We start from the raw sequence: 23,785 nt of genomic DNA on the forward strand, positions 1-23,785 counted from the left end.
CGATAATACTCACGAAATGAGCTGCTCATATATAATGCATGGTTCATCGATAAAGATAGACTTTGTCGGACTACACCTTACCCCGGATTATCGCTGAATTCTAATCCACCGTGCATAGAGGTTCCCGCTCCGATCATCTGATACAGACCCGAGGAGTAAAGTGACTGACCGAACGGTTACAGATCCCGGCAGATGGTTTCTATAGCCTAAGCCTAGATCATAGCTTCCAGCTGATCCAATGCCCGGCTTTGGCGTTAATTCTCATCTGATAAAGCCGATCTGGAAAACGGCTGGAAAAACCAGCATGTGATCGTGATTCCGATCGTCTAGATCAAAAGAGCATAACCTATAGTGATTCCGTCGCCCGGGTTTTGCTCTAATCTCCGAATGCAACATGCATTCCGATACTCTAACTCAAAAGAGTATAGTCTACTGGGGTTCCGTTCTGATTGGAGAAAAGAGCAGATGGGGTTCTCAGAAACTTGCAAAAGCCGGAGACCCGTGAACCCCACTTTATTCTGATACGCTGGATATGGGTCTTGAGAAACAGAGGAGAAGAGAGGCTAGAGGATATAACCTAGAGCCTCGGAGGATTTTTCAGCTTGATACCTATAAGCTGTTCTCTGAGTCATATATGCCAAGTCGGTTAATTATTTCCAAGCAAAGCTTGAATCCTCTATTTCATATTGAGAATGAGTGCCCTAAGCCACTTCTCAGCGGTTTATAAACGAGTTGACGGGGAGGATATTACCTCGCTCATCTACCCCCCAGACTCAGCCACTCTCAAGTCCAGGCCATGTCCAGTTAGTATGTGCACTTCAGAATCATCAATGCTGTCCATGTTCTCATATGCGATGATACGATCCAAGAACATACTTAGAAGCACAAGATCGCTCGTTTTATAAGATGCAGAAAGATCTAATGTGTTTCAGTCATTAATATCCACGGAGGCGCCTTCATAGTGGGCTCAGCCCGTATGGTCAACCAGGACCAGATTGAACACTGCCTAGAGCGCGGATGGATCATGGTTGTCCCAAACCATCGCCTCTGTCCTGGCGTTGACCTTCTCGAAGGCCCCATCACTGATTGCCGAGACCTTCTATCGTGGATCTACGATAAGGGTCTTGAGAAAGAGATCGCCAAGAACAGCCCACCAAACACTGAGATTAGAATTGACTACGATCATGTCTTTGCGTCTGGCACATCTTCTGGAGGCCATCTCAGCTTATGCCTTGTTAGTATAATCTGGGCATATTGATGTCTGCTATGTATTATTCCTATGACTGTCTTGCTTACATGAGTTACAGGGCTTCGACGTTACACGTCCGCCAGCGGCAATCTTTGATATTTACGGCCCTTGCCACTTCCAGCATCCATTCTGGAAGTCTAAGCTAGATCGAATAGCTTCTATGCTCCCCAAAGGTTTAACCCCCGTGTTTATGAACCAAGTCTATCAGCAACGACAGGTTCCCATAGAGGCAGGCATCTCCCTCGAGGGCCAAGCCAAGGGACCGGACTTTAACGACCCCCGACAGGCCCTCTGCTTTTCGAGTCTTGCTGATGGCAAGCTTCTCGACGTGGTTTTTCCCTCAGGAGACTGGAAAAAGGTCGATCCCCTACTGAACATCAGCGAATCATTCCCTCCTACCTTCATTGTGCACGGCGATGCAGATACAATGGTTCCTCTTGATCTAAGCCGCGAGCTATATTCGGCGCTACAGAGATCTGGGGTGGAGTGCGGACTGCGTGTAATTCCTGGTGAAGAACACACATTTGCTGCCAAGATGAAGAAAGGGTCTCAAACATGGAACTTGCACCTCGAAGGATATGAGTTCTTGGAGAGTATACTTCAGAGGAGATAACTGAGATGACGTTGATATCTTATTTTACAGACTGGGTCTCCAGTGTTGAGGAATTCGCGTTTATACAATAGTGACATAGATGGAAATTGGGTATCTTCCTTGATTTACGAACAAATTTAGAACACAGAATCCTAGCTATTCTCATTAAGTTTAATATAGGCGACTGTTAATGTTCACTTCTTTATCGTGAGGACATTAGTTGGGATGGCTTATAGTACTTATCAGCATCTTGAAAACTCCTAAAATATCAAGGTCTACATGACCCTTCACAAACGAACTTGTGTGATATTAGCCATGAAAATGTTTGGGGTACTCTAATCAGCTGCTACATACCGATTTCTCTTCCACGTCTCAAGTCAGGCCTCCATGTGACAAAGGTACCGCTTTGACACCTAGTAGAACACACATACCGTAAAGAAACATCTGGCATCTGCAGAGAGGTGGATCTGTCACCACTCCCCCGCGCCGTACACCGGGAGTCACTAGCGGCACGAGAGCTGCCGCGCCAATTCCTCGGATGTACCTCCTTTGCCGTGTCGGACTTAAGCATCCCCGCCACCTGCACGAGACAGCCTTCCGATCAGATCTAACCCACGAGGGACTTCCGAGGAGACTAAGGGCGGAATAGGAGGATCCTGCTTAAAGATTTCAAGTGTTTATGGTGGAGATCAGACCCAACAGGAAGTGGCATTTCGGCCATATCGCATTGTTCCGACACAACTATTCTTCTATTTGAGATACTGTTTCCACTATCTTTATTCAACATTATTTTCACCTCAGAAGACCTTGAATTTCCTTTCAAAGCTTCAAAACCTATTAAAGTTATAGCTCATAATGGCATCCTGGAAGCGTACGCTCACTACCCATCATCCCGGCTGGACTTCTCTAACCCGAAATTCACAGGATTGGCTAGATTCGTCCCAAAGGAGTTTCCCTTCAAAACGCTAATTGGTGAGCCTGAAAACCATGCCATTGACGTCGGACTTGCGCTGTATAAAAGCGAAACCGTCAAGGCGAGAGTCTTCAGCGGCAGTTCAGTGCTCGAGCCAGGTGCACCATCCGGAGAGGTCGTCGAAATCGATCGTGTGCTATCGCCTCTGACACAGGCTGAGGTGGGAACGATAAGATGCATTGGACTGAATGTAAGAATAAGAACCTATATGGCCTATGCTGAAGACAAGTTTGATCAGTAAAGCTGACGAAAATCCCAGTACAAGGCACATGCAGCTGAAGCCGGCTTGGAACCCCCGACTATACCGACTGTCTTCTTGTGAATAGCACCCTCATGATTGGCCTTGCTATTTATCACTAACGCTTCCGAAGGAAACCAGACACAGCCCTCGCCGACCCCTATCCCGCGCGCACCATCCTCCCCAAGCTTACTCAAGTGGACGACTCTGGCGACTATGAGAGCGAGCTGGCCATCATCATCGGCAAAGAGTGCAAAAACGTATCTGAAGCCGATGCTTACGATTACGTGCTAGGCTACACCGCGGCCAACGATGTGAGTTCCAGGACAAGTCAGTTCAATCAGAGCCAGTGGTGCTTCAGTAAAGGTTTCGATGACTCTTGTCCCATCGGTATGCTCTCCTATAATGTCTGGAGTGTCCTAGTATTAACGGAGTTGTCACAGGGCCGGTCATCGTGTCTAAATCACTCATTCCGGATCCTCATAAACTCAACGTCCGGGGTTTGAAGAACGGGCAAATGTTGCAGGAATCCAGCACGGACGATATGATCTTCAATGCGCCAAAGATAGTTAGCTTTCTGAGCCAGAGCACGACGCTCAAGGCGGGCACTGTTATTATTACCGGGACCCCGGCGGGTGTGGGGATGGTACGAAAACCGCAGGTGACGCTTAAGGAGAATGATGTGTTCTTCGTTGAGATTTTGCCGTATATCGGGACTTTGGTAAATACTTTCCAGAATGAGCAATAATCTGTAATCTTCGGTCGAGATCGTATTCTTCGGAATTGAATATACATAACGTTTGCTTCTAGCACAAGGTTAAGGTGTCTCTGAATCTATACAGGCATGGTCAGTCTTCCCCTCGTGACCAACAGCCTCGTCCTGTCCTGTTTGTCATGTCGCTGTTCGGTCTCTCGTGGCAGGTGTCTAGGTCCCGGTCTCTGCCCTAAGTTCAACACGGCCGCAAATGGCAAAGTCAGACACTTACGTCTGCCCTCGTAGATGTCTCTGATGACGACTAGACTTGAAGTTTAGATAGCATAACGAACACATGTGTTAAAGCATAGATAGAGAGAGAGACTATTGGTAAAAGGTTCATCGATAAGCAGCAGGTATCAGGTTGTCGGGCTAATGGCGGCCACCTGATGAAAAGACTTGTAATGCTCTCGCAAAATCGATGCTATCGCTTGAGCTGCTGGCCAGTCGAAACCATCAAGAGTGTTTGTAGACTCATGAAGCAGTCTCCTTCCTGCTCCCTTGTCCCAAAGACACCCTACGCCACCAAGATATAGACGCCTTTCCTCATTAGTATTGATCCATTCCTTCAAGTAGTCTTTTCCTTCATCCAATCGAACAGTCAATAATAGATCAATGTCATCTACTTTTGGCTTGTTCCCTAGCTCAATCCAAGCCCATATCAGCAGCGTTGCTACCAAGAATCCCATCGTCTCATGCTGTGCTCCGGTTTTGCTTCTGCGAATCATTGACCACGCGTTACAGGCGTGCATGAGGGCTTTCCGTGCTTCACTTTTGCTTTGGATCCAAATACGTAACTTGGCGTGAACAATAGCACGTTGGGTGGTATCTACCTGCCAGCCCGAGAATGCGTAAAGCTCTTGAACTGGTGCATAGATAAAAATTGATAGTAAGTGGGAGAGACTCTCAACAGCACCGGAGAGCCTTGAAGGCGGAAGTGTTTTGGCGTGGTCCTGGAGGATGCCAAGGTAGATCGGTGCACGGTTGAGCCTGTCGGAATGATATTTGACACCTACAATCAACAGCAGTGTGCTAAAAGGATCTGAAGTGTCAATCTTTTGAGTGCGATAAAACTCGGATAGGACGGTTCCAAAAGACGCGGGCTCATACAATGCTATGACGAAGCTGTCAGCTACTTTGGCTCTATGGCCCGTTCATGGAAGGTAATCACAGGCATACTTTTATGTTTCTTCCATATTTCCTCACAAGAGGCCTCCCAAAGCTTGGGATGGAAAGGTGCGGGCAGCTGTAGGCAATCAATGGTTGCTATGCCTAAGCCTGACCAAAAGCAGTTGTACTCGCAGTCGAGGATCTAGTGCATGATTAGCCCTGCCCATATTCCGTATGGTGTGATTGAGAGTTTACTCACCCAAACTGAGTAGAATAAGCGGTGAAGACTTTCCTTCTTGATCCAAGCGGCCCAATTGTCTTCGCCCGACTTTTCACTGTCGAGAGGTTGACAAAAGGCGTCGAAATTGGTGTAACATGCCATCTTTCGGCACAGAGTCTCAAGGAGCGCCCTCGTAATAGGTACAGTCTCGATTCGTGCAGTCTCTGGACCAAACATCATACCGAGTTGATATAGGAGAACAGCCTGTACGAAGGAAATATCTAATTGCGAACTTCGGACCCGTTCAGACTAATAACAACGTTAAGAGCAAGACACGGAACCGCAAGATTAAATGACAGCCATACCTGGACATGTATAGCACGTCGTAGGAGCTCTAGCAAGTCGAAGGATGTCATTCTCGAATTTGTTGCCCGGGAGAATATGCTGCCAATCGCAGCAACACCAAGGGACAGAATCCATTGGTCCTTTGTTGGGGCAAAAGATGCTTTGTGAAGGAACGGAAGGAGACAATGAAACTCTTCAAAATACACTTGTATGAAGGTATTGATATGAGTGATCGCTGGAAAGTCGCTGTTGGTGAAGGTGGACCAATACTCGTCGTCTCGGTTGTAGCGTGCAAAATGCTTTGCCATTTCTTGATACGCGTCCTCTGACAAACGCGGCACGTGGCAGTAATCCTCTGCGCGCCAGGCATCAGAATCCGGGTCAACACAATCATTTGTAGCCGAAAGGCTCCTAACACTTGACCGTTCATTCGAGGAATGAGGGGATCTGAAATTCTGAGACAGGCTTGGTGTTGGGGTCTCTGATTCAAATCTGTCGGCTTCGAGTTCGCTTGGAACTGGCGGTGGCATAATCTGTGTTGCAGCAGGAGCAAGTTCAGGAACCGTCATCTGGGGCAGTGGAAATTGCTGTGCTGAAGGTGATGGTAAGCTAGGCATTTCTCCCATGGAGAGAAAGTTCTCTAAACTCCAAAAGGCTCCTGCATCGCTGGGGCCAGAACATCCAAAGTCGCCATATACATCGAACACAGACTCGATATCTTGATCTGGGGCCAGGGAAGGCTGAGACGACAGACCATTGATTGGTTCAATGTTGCTCGGCGGCCAGTGTGAGAGTGAAGTAATATCGGAATCTGTCGAGTTCTCTGATTGTTGAGTGGGCCCTGGCTGATGAGCTAATCCTGTGTAGGCTGTCTCATCTTGTAGACCTTGATCACGACTGGCGAAAGAGCTTTGTGTTTTCTGAGCCGCACGTCTGTTTTTCGACGGTGGATACGAGCATTCAAATTGCTTCGTGGTACATCTACCACAGGGAAGCTGGCCATCACAACGTTGCTTCGACTTTGCGCACTTCAAGCAGGCCTGAGCGACGTAGGGTGTCCTGTGCTGCTTCGCTGGGGGTGTCTCCGTCGGCTCATGGATCTGCATGTGCCTAACGAGGATGTCTCTGGGGATACACGTCAGTCTAGGATATGGTCAATAGAGGGTTCGCCTTTTGGTCGCACTTCCGAGAGAATGCAGCGGTGCATTCGCGACAAGAAAAAGGCCGCCGATTCATGTGTCCCTCCCTGTGCCGCTCAAGATGCTCACTCCGAACGAAGACGGCCCAACAGTCGGGACAGACTAGAGTCATGCCGGTGCCCCCTGCGTCGGAACTGCGATGTGGAAGTGTTATAGAGTCCAAGAGTCGGAATATCAGCAGATAAGAGTGATGATGATACAGGGAGATGTTGCTTTGGTATAGAGCGGTCTACCCCGGAATGTTGCTTAACCCCGCATTTCGGCCCCACGATTCGGGACGGACTAGTCTATTTCCCCGAAGACTAGCCCCAATTCCATAGCTTCACAAAGCATGGCCTGTTAAGAACACGCATACATACATTAATGAACACTATATGACTGAAGCGTATTATTCATCGAGCTATAAGCAATTCAGTAGATCTACTTGATTCCCCGTACTTGAACAAAAAGCAACAGAGGAAGTGAGCTGGGAACCCAGTGCAATTGGTATTATGGCTAGACGTGTGGTAGTGCGGACCAGCGAACTCCACCCCCGCAATTCCGAAACTACATGAACTTGATCGGAAGGAAGAAATGCCGTGTTGTAGCTACTATTCGCTAAGCTAAGATCTAGACCGACCAGGACAGTGACAAATGGCTAGACTTACGAGACTTGAACACTCAAGCATGTAACTCTAACAAGGATACCGCGAGCTAATTCCTCAGGTGCAGCTCATTCTGAAGATCGACTATATCCTCGAGGCCGGCATCCTCGGAAGCTTCAGTTTGCCGTCTGCGGGGCCGGAAGACCCAGTCCTGTTTATTCCAAGCAGGATGTATCTTCCGCGGATGAGACTGGAGATCTAGATTCAGGCAATACGAGATTGCGGGGAAGCAGGATGACCAATCTGTAACATAACTTATAAATGCCCCAATCAGGACCTCTGGATTGGCATATGAAAAGTAACTTCTAAAGAGTGTCATTTCTTGACTTTTATACCCCTCAGTATCTCACCACAACTCAATCCATTATTCCATCAAGTGCAGCACTTACAATGCATATCCTTGGTCTTTGCAATGGCTCTCTTCATGGGAATTCTGAGATCCTACTCAAAGCAGCCCTGAAAGCGGCTACAGCCACCGACTCGTCAATCACTGTGTCTTGGATTCACGTACCCGCCGTTGTACTACCGAGACAGCACCTACCCTTCAGAGATGATCCATCTATGATACCGTATCGAGACGATGGAAAAGAATACGAATCCAGGAAGAGAGAGACTGATGACCGCGAGGCTGTGTTTGAAGCCATCATGGATGCCGACGCCATTATTATTGCAAGCCCGGTATACAGCCATCAGCCCGCCGGAACCCTGAAAGCTCTTGCTGATGCCATCCTTGGACCTTACGCTGATGTGTCCATGGCCTATGACCTCAGACGTCGACAGCAAGAGGGTGATGAGTCTGTGAAAGACGTCAAAGTTGATCCGCGAGACTTCAAGCCTCGTGTAGCTGGCTTTATTGCCGTTTCTGGGTCTAACCCTACATTCCCGGAGCAGTGGACAATGGCTCTACCGACATTGCAGACGTGTATATACCCTATTCACTCCCGCGTGGTTGATCAGGTTGTACTCTCGGGGTATGCAAGCCCAGGATCTGTGTTGGCGGATTCCGGAGCTGCTCTCGCACGTGCTGAACTGCTGGGCCGTCGCGTGGCTAGCCAGATGGGAAAGCCATACGACGAGGCACAGTATCTAGGGCCCGAGGAGAGCGGGAGCTGTCCTTACTGCCATCTGCTCAAGATTGAGTTTCGTGAAGGAAACAAGGTTGTTTGTATCACATGCGGCGCAAATGGTGTTCTGGAACTAGGACCTGGGGGGGATGTTCGACCGAGATGGGAAGAGGACTCGACTGTTAGTTGTCTGACGCTTAAAGGTAAAATACAGCACAGACACGATATTCGAGATAAAATGGCCTTGGAGCAACCAAAGCTGGCGTCTGTTTCTCCTGCTTTTGCCAAGTGGAAGAGTTTGGAATTTCCCTTGGCTCCTCTGCCTAGCTTACGGGAGAAGATCTCAGGCCGTCTATGAGTTCCTTAGGGAAATAGCCAAAGACTGCTAAGCTCCTAAGTTTTGTTATTCTTATATAGCTTGTTTATTTCTTTATTTTCGTCTCACTCTACCACTATCTATTATACTAGTAATACAGCAGTCGTGCTGTATTTATATACTTTTAGCACTTAATGTTTGCTGGGAAGTTTTGCTGTTTCTTGAGTAGTGTTTATCTGTGCTACATTTATGAAAGCAATAAATCAGACAGCGAAGCCTCAAACTCGAGTCTCTTCCCGTTAGACTGAATTGCCACTTATTTATCTCCATTCTTCCTCAAGGCCAACTGTGCCTCACGCATCAGCTTAGACGCCTCCCTCCAAGCCGGTCTCAAGCTCACTGTTTCCCACCAACGTCGCAAGTGCGGCAAGCCAGTAAAAAAGACATCATCTCCACCTTTTAGATCAACAAGCTGAAACACCCAAGGCATCGACCAAATATCAACAAGGGTAAAGTCGGATCCTGCGAGATACTTGCGACTAGATAAGATATTATCTATGACCTTCAAGTCGCTATTTAGTCCATTCGAGATCTCCTGCGCTGTCTCCTTATCTAGGCGAGGTACGCCTAGTAAACTTATCAAGATAGTAGTTAGAATGGCATCTGGCAGCTGAAGAAGGCGTCTTACGGTCTGATGAGAATGTCTGAGGCGTATTGGAATGCCTTAGTCGAGAGATAAGAAGCCTCGACTGACGCAGCTTCCTCAAACGAAGCCATTGCGCTCACATTGGTGATATCTGGTATCAGATCATTTCCCTTGTCGGAAAAGGCAATGGCAATATAGCGGGCGATTGCGCGACTCTCTTTGCAAGATTAGTCTGTTGGACTGGTAGTGTTTAGCGACATGAACGGAGGCCATACCACAGATCCGAAGCACTGTCTCTCCTCTATCATCCACCACATCTAAAACAGGTAGTTTGCCAAAGGGGTTCCTTTTCAGATGCTCGGGGCTCTACACAAGACTCAGTACATGGCGTCACAGAAGCTGTCATGTGAGTCTAATCATATAATCACTCACTCGAGACTCAGACTTAACAATGTTGACATGTCTATACTCCCAATCGAGACCCTTTTCAAGCAATGTATGCACGGTGGTGATAGTATATGGAGAAATGTAATCTCCGTATAAAACAAGTTTGGTTGACCTAGGTATATATGTTAGTACTTGATATGTTAAGAAGCGGAAGCGCAAGTATTATGCACATTTTGAAGGTCTACTTGCTGGATTAGGATATATGTTTCTCATCTGGACATTGCCCTCTCTTTATATAATCTGAAAGCCACAGATACAGCTCCGAGGCAAGGCCTCGGCAGGTATGGGTCCTCTAGATCTGAGGCACCTAGTACCAAACAGTTATTTGAAACCTACAAGGTACATTAGAGACCCTTGTTGGATAGACTCTGGGGTAACCCTAGCGCGCCAACCAAGGCCGAGGCATATGTACCCTGTCCCTGGGCGTACCAACTCCAAAAGCTTAAAGCTAAGCGAGCAATTGACTACGCAGTTATGTAGTCAAAGCCCTATCTAAGATCAAATCCTAAAGGCATGCTAATCCGCGGAGGTTTTAGTTTGGTGCGGCGGAATTGCGGCGGAATCCTTACTGCCGTCTGCTAGTGCCGAGACATCCCAGGATATACACACTGCGTCTTCCGCGGACTTGGGAAGGGAGACCCATCAGGGAAGTTAGTGCAATTCGAATCCGGGGAAGATTGGACACTCTAACCCAGTGGAACACATCTGAAGCCGGTGATTTGATGGTACTTAGCCACATGGATAATACCCCGCATTTTGCGATTCGTAGCCTGGACCATTGATTGCGTTTAGGGCCTGAATCCTGACTATATAATACACACGGTGATGATAGCTGTTTTTTACTGCACACACATTGTTTCATTCTATTATCCTCCTCTCGTCACCTCTGCAATCCCAATTTGATCCACCGAGCTTAGATAAAATGGGCGGCAAATCTGCTTTCGAGGGAGTCAACAGCCAACCACCCGCGGCCCAGCAGAAGAACCTGGAAGCCTTCCTCCAGGAGCAGAAAGACATTCCGCATTCTCTTCCATCTTCGCCCGACTTTGCCAAGTTGACCAACATAGGGCTCTTGACGAATAATAGCATACCCTGGGCTGTTGTTCGCCCAGGAAATGCTCTACAAGTCTCCAGGCTTGTGGTGTATCTTGTTGCTAACCGTATTCCCTTCACTGTACGATCAGGCGGCAATAACTTTTTCGGGAAGTCTCAGATCAATAACTCTGTCTGTATCGACTTGCGTTCCATCTCCTTTTGCGAAGTAAACGATGGTGGAAAGACGGCCCGAATCGGAGGTGGTATTCTCTTTGAGAAGCTCATTGGCGATTTGCAGAGCAAAGGGTACTCAGCTGTAACGGGCATGGTGCCTCCTATTGGGTTTGTTGGGTGGTCTTGCTATGGAGGATATGGACCCTTTGCCTGGCTTCATGGCCTGGGGCATGAGTCAATTCTTGGAGCCAAAGTTGTAGATTGGCGCGGTCATATCATAGACGCCGACGCCGACCTCCTCAAAGGAATTCGAGGAGCTGGAGGTGGCTTTGGGGTTATTGTGGAGTTAACCATAAGAATATTTCCACAGGTAAATGTAAGTTATCCTTCCTCTTTTTCATCCTACAATCTTACGCACACATACAGAACAACAACGACTGACCTGACCTTACAAGCTCCTCTCTGGGCATGTGATCTTTGACGAGTCAAACACAAAGAACACAGTGGCCAATATCTGTCGTGAGACGGAACGTCAGCTCTTGCGAGATCCAGCAGAAAGTCTTTACATGGCACCCTTGTTCATCGTCACGCCCCTGGGCAAAGCACCCTTCTGTCAAGTAATGTGGCTCCACGAAGATCAGGAGCAAGGCAAAAGGGAAATTGAAAAGATCGCACAGCTGGGCCCGTTTGTTCACACGACAGTGAGAAATACAACGCACTTGGGCGCTATAGACGACTTCAGAGACAGCTTTGCCATGCCTGGGATGATTGGGAACGTTGGTACCATCAGCGTCTTGTCATTGACAGAAGAGGTCATCGACGTGATTGCGCACCATGTCGATATCATGCCCAATGAGGTTGGTCTGGGTTTCGCGATTCACAGCACCAGAGAGGCAGCTCAGGCATCTTGTTTTCCCGCAACAGAGCGCCATTTCATGCTTGAATTTCTCGGTTGCGTTGACTCGGAGGAAAAGGTCAAGAGGACTGATAAATGGCTCAAGGACTTTATGGAGGCCATCAGAGGAACCAACCAGGCCAGCATTCTTCCCAGTACCTATGTCAACTTAACGGCTCCAGGTCAAAACACGTTGAGAGGGGCATATGGGCCAAACTATGGCTTTCTCTCGAGCCTCAAGAAAAAGTACGACCCACACGGTGTATTCAATACTGCTCTCCCGTTTGTAACATTGGCCTCAGAGGAAGAGTTATTGTTTAGTAAGATGATCAGGATTTAGGGGGCTTGGAGTTGCCGCAGGCGTCTATGACTTCGATTGATATTCAGGTATTAATTCTAGGTGCTCTAGTTATAAACCCAAGGTTCCAAACTTCCAATCTAGAATCAGCATTTTCTAAGTATTTTAATAGGAAGCAAGGATATTGCCTGTAATGAAGTTTAGCAGGCATACTACCTATGAGATGTAGGTTAGTAGCTCGCGTAAATACCATATCCCAATGCTCTATGTATCCTTTACTGGCTCTAGCCCTCGGTCTCGGATAAAAGCCGTACCAAGTAAGCAAAGCCCTATTAAAGGAACCTGCAGTATGAACACACTGTGACTGGCAGACATGTAGGCATCCAAAACCGCAGGAACCTTGCGCATCGACTCTGGCAGCACATATGTCGAACTAGCAAGGTCCTTGTACTCAGCTGGCAGAGTAGCGCGTAATTGGGCTTGAAGGACTGCCGCAGAGATAGCAAGACCGCATGCGCCTCCAATACAACGGTAGAAATTCCTGTTGGAGATGATGACTGCACGACGACTCTTGGGGGAATGAGCCTGTAGTGCGATCAGAGTAGGTTGGAAGATGCACCCGACTCCCATTCCGACAACGCCCAGTATAACACCAATGACGGCGATACTGGAGTGTCGCGTAAGTAGCAAAGCCAGGCCAGCTCCTCTGACGAAGACGTGAGTAATTGGATTGATGATGGAAGAGATTGTGAACAACTTACAATGTCCATACAGCGAAACCGAATATTAGCACCTCGCCATATCGGAGGCGATGGCTGATGTATTGTCCCGAACATACAGAAGCAATCATTTGCGCCGCCACCAACGGAGTGTATATCGCTGCTGACTTCATGGCGCTATACTGGTGAGGGTTCTGTAGATAAAGAGGAACGTAGTACAGGTAGGACTGGTAAACGGCGCCGAGCAGGAAATTTTGGGCAAGCATGATGCTGATGCTTGAGTTTTTGTAGATGTCGACTGCAAAAGTTTGAATCAGAACCGTCTCATAAACGCCTTTCGGCATGTGATCTTACCTGGCATCATGGGAAGCTTTGCCATCTTCCATTCCCATCCTATAAAGGCGAGAAACAAGGAGCCACCGACAGCGAGGAAGCTAATTGACAGTGGTGAGTCCCATGAGAAGTACGAACCTCCTAGATGACGAAGTTAGTTGTGTGTTCAGCTTCTGTGTCGTTTGGGGCCTTACCTCCGGAAATAGGGATTAGCAGTAGAACAATACCAACGCCTGATACCCATGAGCCCACCCAGTCGATCTTGGTGATCCCTTCTTTAAAGCTAATAGTTGGAGGCTTAGAAGGGAGGAAGAAAAAGGATAGTACAGCGGTGAGGAATGATAGAGGTGTCAAGAGCCAGAAGAATCCTCGCCAAGATGATCTCTCCATGATGCCAGCGGCAATGAAGGGTCCGAGTATATTACCCAGTCCGACAGTGGCACCAGTGATGCCTTGGATCTTTCCTCTCTGCTCAAGACTGACAATATCCGAGATGATGATGTTATTGAGGTTCAGAACACCACCGCCGCCGATACCGGCGAGAGCCCGAAAGACATAGAACATGACTGCATTCTGACTAAACGAGCAGAGCAGATCGGAAACACAGAGTAGTAGAGCAGCAGATATGAAAACGACTTTGCGACCAAAGACATCGGATAGTCTGCCGTAGAGCATCTGGAAGCAGGTATTTGCGATCAAACTAGAAGTACCAGCCCATGAAATGGTGGCCTCGGCGTTCAGATCTTTGGCAATGGTGGGTAGTGTCACAGAGATACCATTTTGGTCGATAGTGACGAGGAGTAAGGCTGATGAGAGAGTGGCGAGGGCGATTATGAGTTGGCGGCGAGGCAGGATGTTTACCTGGTCGTGAAGAGCCTTCTCATCCTTGGTGAGCACCATTTTTACTGTGCCAATTGAAGAATTGAGAGGAAAAGAAAGACTGGAAAAGGATTTAAGAATCAATTGAGTTGTTTGTTATGACTCTTCTCCTTGGGCTATTCCTAAACGGGGGACATGAACCACAATTTTCGGACCTTGTCCGCGGGTTTTGTCCGATGCTTGGCAAGGACGGTGAGAAACAGTTGCGAATAAAGATCCAGATTTATTCGCTTCTATATATAGTAGCCTCCAAGTATTCTAGGAAACATATTTGAATCAATCCTGAGTTTTACACCCGTCACTCAGACTTTGGTGGCCATTTCACCCTCCTCTCCGCCTGAACATACAGATTATTCGGCCGAATCAGCTGGAAGTACGGATCATACTCAATAGGCCCATCCTGCGCCAAGCTAAACTTGTACCGATACACAAGCTTCGGTAAAAATACCTTGATCTCCTGCAATGCAAAATTGAACCCGACACACATTCTGGGACCTGTCGCGAACGGGATGTAAGACCCAGGAGGCCGATTCTTAACCTGTTCTGTATCCCAGCGATCAGGGTCAAAGCGGCCAGGGTTCTCCCATACGTCTTTGTTATTGTGCATGTGATGTAGTGCTGAGATTACCACTGCGCCTTTGGGGAGTTTGTAGCCTCCTGGGAGGATCATATCGACTTTTGCGGTGCGAGCGGGCTGGAAGGAGGGATTGTGCAGGCGTTGGGTTTCTTTGATGAATTTATCGAGGAAGCTGAGCTTGTTTGTTGTTTCGGCTGTGACTTGGGTGTCTTCGTCCCAGTCGTTGTCGATTAGTTCTTGGAGGAGACGTTCTTGGTTGCCTGGGTACTTGACGAGACTGTAGATCAGCCAGGATAGCAAGGATGACGTGGTGGTGAAGCCGGCGGCGGTAGCTACGAGTAGGGTTGGGGCGAATTGGGAGGGCGGTAACTTGCTGCCCTTATTGTCCTTGGCTCGGAGGAAGTAGTCTAGACGGTCAGTTAGGCCCTGAACCCATTCGCATACACGTATGACTTACCAACAACATTCTCAGCCTTGAGCGCTGCATCCTGAAGCTCCAGATCCTCTTGCCCCTTCGAAGCTCTGGCAATAGACTCCGTCATCATCTCCATGATCCTAGCCATCGTATCCCTAACCTTCTTGGGATCACCAAACGGCATCTTAGCATACCAAGCTCCCATAGAAGACACTTTCTTATTCAGCTCCAAGTTCTCCGCAATCTTGAGAACCATCTCATGCAGCGGCGCGTCCACCTCCTCAAAATGCGCAAAGTCCATACCTAGAACAAGCTTACCCACTGCCTGCGACCCAAGTTTCAGCATATACTGGTAAACATTCCACGCCTCGCCCTTTTCGTCAAGCTCATCGAAGACTTTGAAGGATTTCTCTACAGTTCGCTGCATCGTAGGAGCGTAATGCCGAACTGCTTTTGGTCCAAGCGCAGGCGGGAGGAATTTATGAGCAAGACGCCATTGCTCTGTGTCGGTATCAGCTAGAAAGACACCTGCTTCTTGGTTCTTGATCGGGTGGAGGGGATGGCCTGGGACGATGTCCTTTGTGAAGTAGTGGTCTTCAGCGAGGAAGATGTTGGAGAGTTCGGCGCTGTTGGTCTGGTAGAGACGGTTACCCATGCTGTTTGTGACGAATAACGGTCCGTATTTCTCGAATAGGCGTTGGTGATTGCCGAGATGATCGGGGTAGATCTCGAGGTAGTTGCCGAAGTACGGGATGCCAGCTGGGCCGGGGACATCGCGAACAGCATTGCCGTTGATAGAGACTGCAATTGGTTCGTCTTTGTCTAGGACTTCGGACACTGCATTGAGTCTTTTGTCATCGTGAACAAAGCCGACACCTAGAATGTTCAAGTTAATCGCTTGCGTTTGTGATGCTGTTCGGGGAAACATACCGTTTGGCTTGACGATCGCAAAGTGGGATGCGACAATGTTCTGAAGCACCTCAAAGTCAACAGCCGGCGGCAGATCGACTTCTCTGGCTGTTGAAGGTGCCTCGCCCAAGAGATAAAATTGTTTTGTTGACATGATGACAATTGTGATCTGAATGAATAGCCAAGACTATCTGTACAAAGTAGAAATGCTCAGAGTCATCGGTTGTTATATGGAGGAAACTCTAGAAGGCGAAACTATTCATGCATGGCACATGCGAATACCCATTCTCGCCATCTTGTTATTACACCGCAAGCAAGGATACGGGAGACAACATATCTTTCGCCTCGCACTGCAAAGTGAATGACGTTAAAGTCCTGCATTAAACAAATTTTATCGTTGCATCCGTTAATCTCTCGGCATATCCGTGTCCGCAGATTTCTGGGTCTGATTACACTATTTGTTACGATTGGATGATGCAAACGGGAATATCGGAAGGACCCGTGCCCTGTCGGTACTCGCGTTTAGTATAATCGCGAAGACGGAAATAAGAGGGATTTTCTCTGCGATGTTCAGGGTTCTCTGGCCAATGGAGCGTTATGTGTTACATCAACAGCGGAATTCGCATTGTTTCACCGACTGCCTCCGGTTAAAGTGGGCCATAGAGTGGATCGGCCTCGGTCATGGGGATCCACTACGGGCCCTGAAACCTCGGCATTGTTGGGGGCCCACTACGGAGCTTGACTCCGGCCCGCTGTGGGCACATGCGAATGGCGGCATAATCCTGCATGGTCCAGGGATCCTTTGCTTGTGAGTATTACGGTATGTGGCCAAGTTGTGACCGCCTAATACGCAAGCACTGAGCTGTTTAAGAGAACTGTCCGCAGGACCCAGTCTCTGTTATTATTATCCGAATAGTCAAGGCCGTCGCCAAATACCTGCTCCTTAATCGCCTATACCAATCTCTTCTTTGAGTTTTACCACGGGCAATGGAAGAATTTACGATCAAGCAGGTCGCTGAACATAACAGCCCTGAGGATGCATGGCTAATCATCCACGGCCAAGGTACGCTACAATCGCTCCATCTGAACCACTCGCTAATCCAGAACAAGTCTACAACGTAACAAAATATCTGGCAGATCATCCTGGTGGCGCCGATGTTCTCACTGAAGCAGCTGGTACAGATGCCAGTGAAGACTTTGACAACGCTGGACACTCAGAAGATGCCTTTGAGATCATGAAAGACTGCTGTGTTGGCAAGGTCCAGGGTTTCGAGAAGAAGAAGCCCAAGCTTAAGCCACTTGCACCTGTAAAGGCTGTAAAGGCCCAAACTAGCGGATCCTCATCAGTTTCGGCGCTGTTAAACTTGGGCTTCATTGTCTGCGCTGGTGCAGGAGCATACTGCCTCGGTCGCAACCAAGGCTTTACCGTGCCGAACTGGCTATTGGCGTCGTTACGTAGCGACTCAGCTGGCTCAAGCTTCATCAAAGGCATCATTGTTGGAGGTGGATCTCTTGCAATTGCTAATGCCGTCGCTGCGCAGCGATTTACTAGCATGGCGATGAAAAGCAAGCCTTTCACGAGTTATCCTGCCCATATGAAGGTTCCCAAGCGAGCTCAAGAAGATACATTGTTGCAGAGAGGACTTTTGGATCCAGTTACCTACTCGCCGCTTCCGCTCAAGCAAAAGGCCCTCATCGCACCAAATGTTTACCGCTTGACGTTCAGCCTTCCGACCACGAGCACGATTCTTGGCCTGCCGATTGGTCAGCACGTCACCATCAAAGCCGACGTCGATGGAGAGAGCGTCGCAAGATCATATACGCCTGTATCTAACAATTCTGACCTTGGCGTTCTGGAACTTGTCATCAAGGTGTATCCAGATGGCAAGCTCACAAGCAAGTATTTGGCGAAGCTCGAGGTCGGAGACGAGGTTCTCTTCAGAGGACCGAAGGGAGCAATGAAGTATCAACCAAACCTTTGCAAGAAGATTGGCATGATTGCTGGTGGCACAGGTATCACCCCAATGTTCCAGGTGATTCGTGCTATCTGCGAGCATGACCGTGATACAACGGAGATTTCTCTCATCTATGCAAACAGAACAGAGCAGGATATTCTGCTTCGTGAAGAGTTGGATAGGTTTGCGAGGAGATATCCCAAGAACTTCAAGGTGTATTATATGCTGGATCAGCCGCCGCCCAACTGGGAGTTTGGGTCGGGTTATGTGACTCGGGACTTAATGAAGGAGAAGCTCCCCTCGCCCGGCGTGGATTCGAAGGTGTTTTTGTGTGGGCCGCCAGGAATGGTCAATGCATCGAAGAAGGCACTTGTTGATTTGGGTTTTGAACAGCCCGGGGCTTCGGCCAAGATGTCGGACCAGATTTTCGCGTTTTAGATAAGATAATCTTGTTTTCAGTTTCATGCAGTGTATTTTTATGGTTGCTGCGCTCTCAATATAGAAGAAACCTTTCGTTATCTCATCTTTTTCGTATCTCAATGGCGATCTATGGTCCACAATTCCAACGCTTCAAGCCCCACAACTTACCCAGTTGGCGAGTGGTGAATCGGTATGAATGCGCTACGGGGAAAGCCATTTCACTTTAACACGGAAGAGCCAATCATATGCCTCGCCTTGTGCATCAAAGCTTCAGGTCTGCTTGCTGTAATGGATTCAGATATCAACGGGTATGAGATCTTGTAGAATGATTGGGCTGAAATTATTCACTGTTTCATGATCGTCGCTCAATGGCGTCCTTGCTAGCATGCACTGGCGGGAGACCGGCTTTACGACAAGGCGATTACGTCCCGCAAGGAATTTTGTCTTGCTCGGACCTTGCTGTCAAGAATACGCCAAGCGGTTATAAAAAGGACGCTTGAATCCTCCAAGGGATCTGGAGTCTCCCAAGTCATTCCTTTCCACATCGGCTTGGCAATTGATCCTTCACACCAATTCTTTTAAGCTATCCGTTCCTTACTACAGCCGCCAAGATGCCTTTCACTGGGAGGTAAGCCATCGTCCCCTCGCCCCATCCTGTATCTATCCAGTATAAATGCAGCCTCTAACTACGTTAGCGACATTTGCAAGATTATCTGCGCGATCATCCTTCCTCCCGTCGGCGTATTCATGGAGAAGGGATGTGACGGTGACTTCTGGATGAATCTGTTTCTGACATGTCTATGTATGTTGTTTAAATCTACTAAACCATTACATACTGACCTGTATAGTCTTTGTTCCTGGCCTCATCCATGCCTTGTATATCATTCTGAAATATTAGGCGCTGTGACTTGCTTGGGGGCCATTGCTTTGGCAGGGACTGAGGGCGTATAATTACATTCATTTCAATAAACTAATAGAGGCATATCTGCTTCTTTGGAAGACAATTCAAGATTTGCGGTAATACAGGTCATCCAGGACATGGTAGCTCCTTATAGCATATCTAAAACTTGGGTTAATTATAAAACTCGAAGTTTCATTTTCCCTCCTCTGCAAATAGTCGTAGATTGCACCGATGACACTGGTGAAACTAACTAACAGCGCTATAACCGTGCTAGGTCCTTAGTATGATCTCTGCGTTCGAAATAGGCTAAGACTGCGTCTTACCGTGATTATGATTGGCTTTCACGTAAAAGTCGCCCTCGCGATGCCCGATCGCAAGTGAGGCAGAACATTTATCCTTCGGTTAGAAAAACTCACCTCACCCAGAAGCATCATTCTTCCTATAGGTTCCCTCGTGTTTATCGCCAACGGCTTTCTACGCGCAACAATGGCCATCCAAGGAATCGTGACTGCCAAGATCAAGCATAAGCGTGCATCTGCCCCCAAAAGTCGTAATGGCTGCATCACATGGTATGTTTGCCCATTCTCCCTTACCATCTAAGGCCAGTGGCTAACTCGAGGTGCCTGTCTGCAGCAAGTAAGTGGCGTCATGACTTTATCATGTTCGATTACTTATTTAAATAGGATCCGACACCTTAAATGTGACGAAGCGAAACCGATATGTAATCGCTGCTGCGAGGACAGGATTAAATGCAACGGCTACGCCATGCCTAAACCAAAAGCGCCCCGGCGAAATCTAGCAAAACTCAGGACTTACAATCACCGAAGCCGTTTAGCAACCTCGATGAGGCCTCCTCTGCATTGCGGCAGTTAGACGTAGCCTTTGACGAAAAGCCTTGGCACTACGAGGGAACCGATGATCCAGACACAGCCATTCTTGTGGTAGAAGCGACTAAAAAGCTCCAAGACGCTCTTGATCAATGGACCGCTCGTCTCGATTCTCTTTATGAGCTCAGAAAAGAAGACAATACAATTGAAGGCGAACAACAATACCGTAACCTCCGCCTGCGACAGAAATACTGGCAAATGTCGATCGATTCATACTCCTCGGATGAAGCGGCAGCAAGACCAGAGACATTTGAGCCATTTCTGGCGGCAGCCAAAGAAGCAGCAGCGCCTATCATAGCTCTCAAGCAACCGACATTTTCGCTCGATGGCGATCTAATCTCCGGTCTTGCTTTCGTCGCATCGACTACAGAAGATGATGAAACGAAAGTGCAAGCTCTTGATCTACTTTGGCGTTTGAATCGTCGGGAAGGTCTTTTGGATAGTCGCGATATTGTCGAGATGCATGAGCTTGCAAGGGCGCTTGAAACGTGCACGGAAGAGGTGGAGTTTGATGAGACTTGGAAGCCTACGGCGGCGGCTGGGATACCGACGATTATCGAGAGGTTGCGAAAGAGCCTGGGACAATTAGATATTAACTAAAGTAATAGTAGAAATGGCATATTCAGCAAGAATGAACGCTTTATATAGAAAGCTAATTAACGTTTTCCCAGATACTGGTGTGGACTTCAGTGCTATAACAAACCTCCTTTTGAGCAATTTCTCCTGTTTAACGTAATGCATGCTTGCTGTTTTGACTTTAGAAGAACCGGTAGCTACTTCAGGAATGAAAAAATAAATAAACAAAGAGCCAATAGGGACCTGTTTCTTTCTTATAGTGTCATTACAATACAATATCCAGTAATCCAAAGTCTTGTTCAAGGGATGTTCAGGGTAGTTTACTTGCTCATGTTAATGACGTCATGTGCTTGTAAAGAGATAGGTACGTACTACAAATGACAATCAGTCCTCTTGACCAAGTTCGGTCAGTAAGCGAGGCCCTCGATAAGGTTAAGGCCGCACGATGGAAGTGGTAAGAGAAGTCAGACACTGCATGCTAAGCTTTCTGATGGTGGGAATGTGCTGTTCTTCGAAGATTCTAAAGCCAGGGAAGCCCCATATTTAGATGTGCCGAGGAGTGGAACCTTGAGGCTCAAGACAAGGATGCTGTGGATCAGTTTCAGCGGTCAGATCTTGCTAGCGGAAGAAACGCGGAATTAATGCCATCGTTGCGTCATGACATGACGGAGCCGCACATAAAATTGCCATCTTGACTATTGCGTGTACAAGCAATTAACGACCTCGGCAGCTCCACGCTGTAGTCGGTGTCGCCTTTCGGGGCTCGAACTTGAGGCAATTTGAGCCTCATCATTGCGTCCTGTATCTTCTTCGTCATGCCGTCCCATCCGGTCCCGATCGGAGGTGTCACATACCGACAATCCGGATCGTGGGACCGGAAATCGCCTCAAGTGTTGGACTGCGTGGGAGATGGATTGTATACAAAACCACTTACAACTGCCTTTTGGTTGAGTCCCATACCGTTGGTACCTACTTCTTATCACATTCACAAACATTGATCTTTTCATACAATCTCTACCCCATTCCATATTTAACAGATATTGCTCAACGATACCACCATGGGTGCTTTCACTCTCCCTTCAACCGACGGTCGCATAGTCGCCGTACTTGGTGGAGGTGTCCTTGGCCGTCGCATCGCTTGCGGATGGGCTGCAAGCGGATTTGACGTTGTCATTCGTGACCCAAGCCCTGAACAAAGGGCTGCTGCATTGGAATACTGCAATACGAGCATGTCTCTGTACTCAGACTCAGAGACCCGAGGAACTGTCACAACGGTTGAAGATCTTGCCGAGGCTGTTGCCAACGCATGGCTCGTTATCGAAGCTGTCCCCGAGAAACTCCCTCTCAAGATCTCAACCTTTGCAGACTTGGAGAAACTCACATCCCATGACACCATCCTCTGCAGTAACTCGTCATCTTACAAGTCAAGAGAGATGATCGCGGGTCTGAAGGTGGAGACAAAACGACGCGTTTTGAACATGCACTATTACATGCCACCAGACTACCGTGTCGTCGAGCTCATGACCGACGGCGAGACCGACGAGAGCATCTTCCCATTCCTGTATCAGAAACTCGAGGAGATCAAGTTTCACCCCTACATCGCACAGAAAGAGTCCACCGGTTTCATCTACAACCGCCTCTGGGCTGCCATCAAGCGAGAAGTTTTGAACATTCTCGCCGAGGAAGTGTCTACTCCAGAGGAGATCGAGAAGCTCTGGAAGGAAATGTGGTATGCTAAGGAGAAGGGACCCGTTGCTATGATGGACGCCGTTGGTCTTGATACCGTGTCCTTCATTGAGCAGCACTATATTGCTGAGCGTGGCCTGCCTGATATGCCTGTCAAGTTTCTTCAGAAGTACATCGACGAAGGCAGGTTGGGAGCCAAGTCTGACAAGGGAGGGTTGCTCCCTCCAAGCAAACCTGTCGAGTCAAACCACGAAAGCTCGCTCTACTTCTTAGACATCGGGCTGTCAAGGGGGAACGCAAAAGAATGTGCTTCAGCTGGCCGCGTGTTGCTGGGTTCCAGCGATGGGAAGCCCATGAAGACACTTGTCTCAGGTCAGCGCATGCCCGATGGTATCGACATTTCGAAGTCCACCGGAAAGCTCTTCTGGACCTGCATGGGCAACCCTTCGGCCAACGACGGTGCCGTTCTCAGCTGCAATCTCAATGGTACAGATCTTGAGGAGATTGTCTCTCAAGGCCTGGTTCATACCCCAAAGCAGTTGACTGTCGATAACACCAACTCGAAACTGTACTTTGCTGATCGCGAGGGAATGCGGATCATGAGATGCAACTTCGATGGCTCTGAGCTCGAAGTCTTGGTCCAGGCTGGTGATTGGCAGGTCGATGAACATATGCTGGACCCTACACGATGGTGTGTTGGTATCACCGTCTCAGCTGATACTGGCAAGTTCTACTGGACGCAGAAGGGTCCGTCCAAGGGAGGAAAGGGTCGCATCCTTCAAGCCAACATCGCCTTCCAACCAGGCGAGGATGCAGCGAGCAGGACAGATATCGAGGTGTTATTCCAGGGCTTACCTGAACCTATTGACCTGGAGATCGATGAGGATGAGAAGGTCCTGTACTGGACGGACCGGGGTGAGTTACCAGATGGCAACACTATTAACCGCGCCCAGCTCAATGGAATCACCAAGGTGACTCACGATGGTGCAAGCAAGCCAGACACTGATTATGAGGTTGTCGCCCGAGGATTACATGAGGCTATCGGCATCAAGCTTGACTCAAAGAAACGTCGAATCTTTGCCACAGACTTGGGAGGCTCGGTGTACCAGTTTGATATGGATGGAGGTAACAGGAAGAAGGTGTATGAAGGGTCTGGGGCGTTTGTGGGTATCACTATGGCGTAGGTACTGCACGAGTCTATACTTTGACACCGCGGATTACTTCGAGGTAATGTTGCAGTATTTTAGGAATGTGACACGATATAATATTCTTCTATAGATCATAGACTTTAATATCTCGCTGTATATGCTCTAGTAGTCTATAAGTTCC

The 23,785-nt window shown here is 48.2% G+C and overlaps 9 protein-coding genes across 9 annotated transcripts; 7 read left to right on the top strand and 2 right to left on the bottom strand.

Moving 5' to 3' along the window:
- Positions 1-692: 692 nt before the first annotated feature.
- On the top strand, positions 693-1,862 carry FTJAE_10138 (uncharacterized protein; the record flags this gene model as incomplete). The annotated part of the gene is made up of 3 exons (XM_037342949.1): positions 693-807; positions 933-1,234; positions 1,308-1,862. The coding sequence occupies 3 exons, from the start codon at positions 693-695 to the stop codon at positions 1,860-1,862; spliced, it is 972 nt and encodes a 323-aa protein (XP_037202791.1).
- Positions 1,863-2,696: 834 nt separating this feature from the next.
- Positions 2,697-3,918, top strand: FTJAE_10139 (fumarylacetoacetate hydrolase; the record flags this gene model as incomplete). Its single annotated transcript, XM_037342950.1, has 6 exons — positions 2,697-2,712; positions 2,766-3,004; positions 3,074-3,132; positions 3,186-3,442; positions 3,496-3,773; positions 3,895-3,918. The coding sequence occupies 6 exons, from the start codon at positions 2,697-2,699 to the stop codon at positions 3,916-3,918; spliced, it is 873 nt and encodes a 290-aa protein (XP_037202792.1).
- Positions 3,919-4,165: 247 nt separating this feature from the next.
- Positions 4,166-6,717, bottom strand: FTJAE_10140 (uncharacterized protein; the record flags this gene model as incomplete). Its single annotated transcript, XM_037342952.1, has 5 exons — positions 4,166-4,818; positions 4,986-5,118; positions 5,176-5,445; positions 5,502-6,606; positions 6,665-6,717. The coding sequence occupies 5 exons, from the start codon at positions 6,715-6,717 to the stop codon at positions 4,166-4,168; spliced, it is 2,214 nt and encodes a 737-aa protein (XP_037202793.1).
- Positions 6,718-7,714: 997 nt separating this feature from the next.
- FTJAE_10141 (nadph-dependent fmn reductase) lies at positions 7,715-8,746 on the top strand (the record flags this gene model as incomplete). Its single annotated transcript, XM_037342953.1, has 1 exon — positions 7,715-8,746. One exon carries the CDS (start codon positions 7,715-7,717, stop codon positions 8,744-8,746), a length of 1,032 nt encoding a protein of 343 aa, XP_037202794.1.
- Positions 8,747-10,719: 1,973 nt separating this feature from the next.
- FTJAE_10142 (6-hydroxy-D-nicotine oxidase) lies at positions 10,720-12,241 on the top strand (the record flags this gene model as incomplete). Its single annotated transcript, XM_037342954.1, has 2 exons — positions 10,720-11,340; positions 11,462-12,241. The coding sequence occupies 2 exons, from the start codon at positions 10,720-10,722 to the stop codon at positions 12,239-12,241; spliced, it is 1,401 nt and encodes a 466-aa protein (XP_037202795.1).
- Positions 12,242-12,364: 123 nt separating this feature from the next.
- FTJAE_10143 (cytochrome P450 monooxygenase oxidoreductase) lies at positions 12,365-16,185 on the bottom strand (the record flags this gene model as incomplete). The annotated part of the gene is made up of 8 exons (XM_037342955.1): positions 12,365-12,387; positions 12,559-12,905; positions 12,961-13,216; positions 13,273-13,392; positions 13,446-14,191; positions 14,478-15,114; positions 15,165-15,998; positions 16,053-16,185. 8 exons carry the CDS (start codon positions 16,183-16,185, stop codon positions 12,365-12,367), a joined length of 3,096 nt encoding a protein of 1,031 aa, XP_037202796.1.
- Positions 16,186-17,018: 833 nt separating this feature from the next.
- Positions 17,019-18,424, top strand: FTJAE_10144 (NADH cytb-reductase; the record flags this gene model as incomplete). The annotated part of the gene is made up of 2 exons (XM_037342956.1): positions 17,019-17,094; positions 17,142-18,424. The coding sequence occupies 2 exons, from the start codon at positions 17,019-17,021 to the stop codon at positions 18,422-18,424; spliced, it is 1,359 nt and encodes a 452-aa protein (XP_037202797.1).
- A 1,369-nt stretch (positions 18,425-19,793) lies between these two features.
- Positions 19,794-20,794, top strand: FTJAE_10145 (uncharacterized protein; the record flags this gene model as incomplete). Its single annotated transcript, XM_037342957.1, has 2 exons — positions 19,794-19,876; positions 20,143-20,794. 2 exons carry the CDS (start codon positions 19,794-19,796, stop codon positions 20,792-20,794), a joined length of 735 nt encoding a protein of 244 aa, XP_037202798.1.
- Positions 20,795-21,828: 1,034 nt separating this feature from the next.
- Positions 21,829-23,640, top strand: FTJAE_10146 (alcohol dehydrogenase; the record flags this gene model as incomplete). The annotated part of the gene is made up of 1 exon (XM_037342958.1): positions 21,829-23,640. One exon carries the CDS (start codon positions 21,829-21,831, stop codon positions 23,638-23,640), a length of 1,812 nt encoding a protein of 603 aa, XP_037202799.1.
- Positions 23,641-23,785: the final 145 nt, after the last annotated feature.

Source organism: Fusarium tjaetaba (assembly GCF_013396195.1).
Source record: "Fusarium tjaetaba strain NRRL 66243 chromosome Unknown NRRL66243_c0000234, whole genome shotgun sequence".
In the NCBI taxonomy this organism is placed as follows: Eukaryota; Fungi; Ascomycota; class Sordariomycetes; order Hypocreales; family Nectriaceae; genus Fusarium; species Fusarium tjaetaba.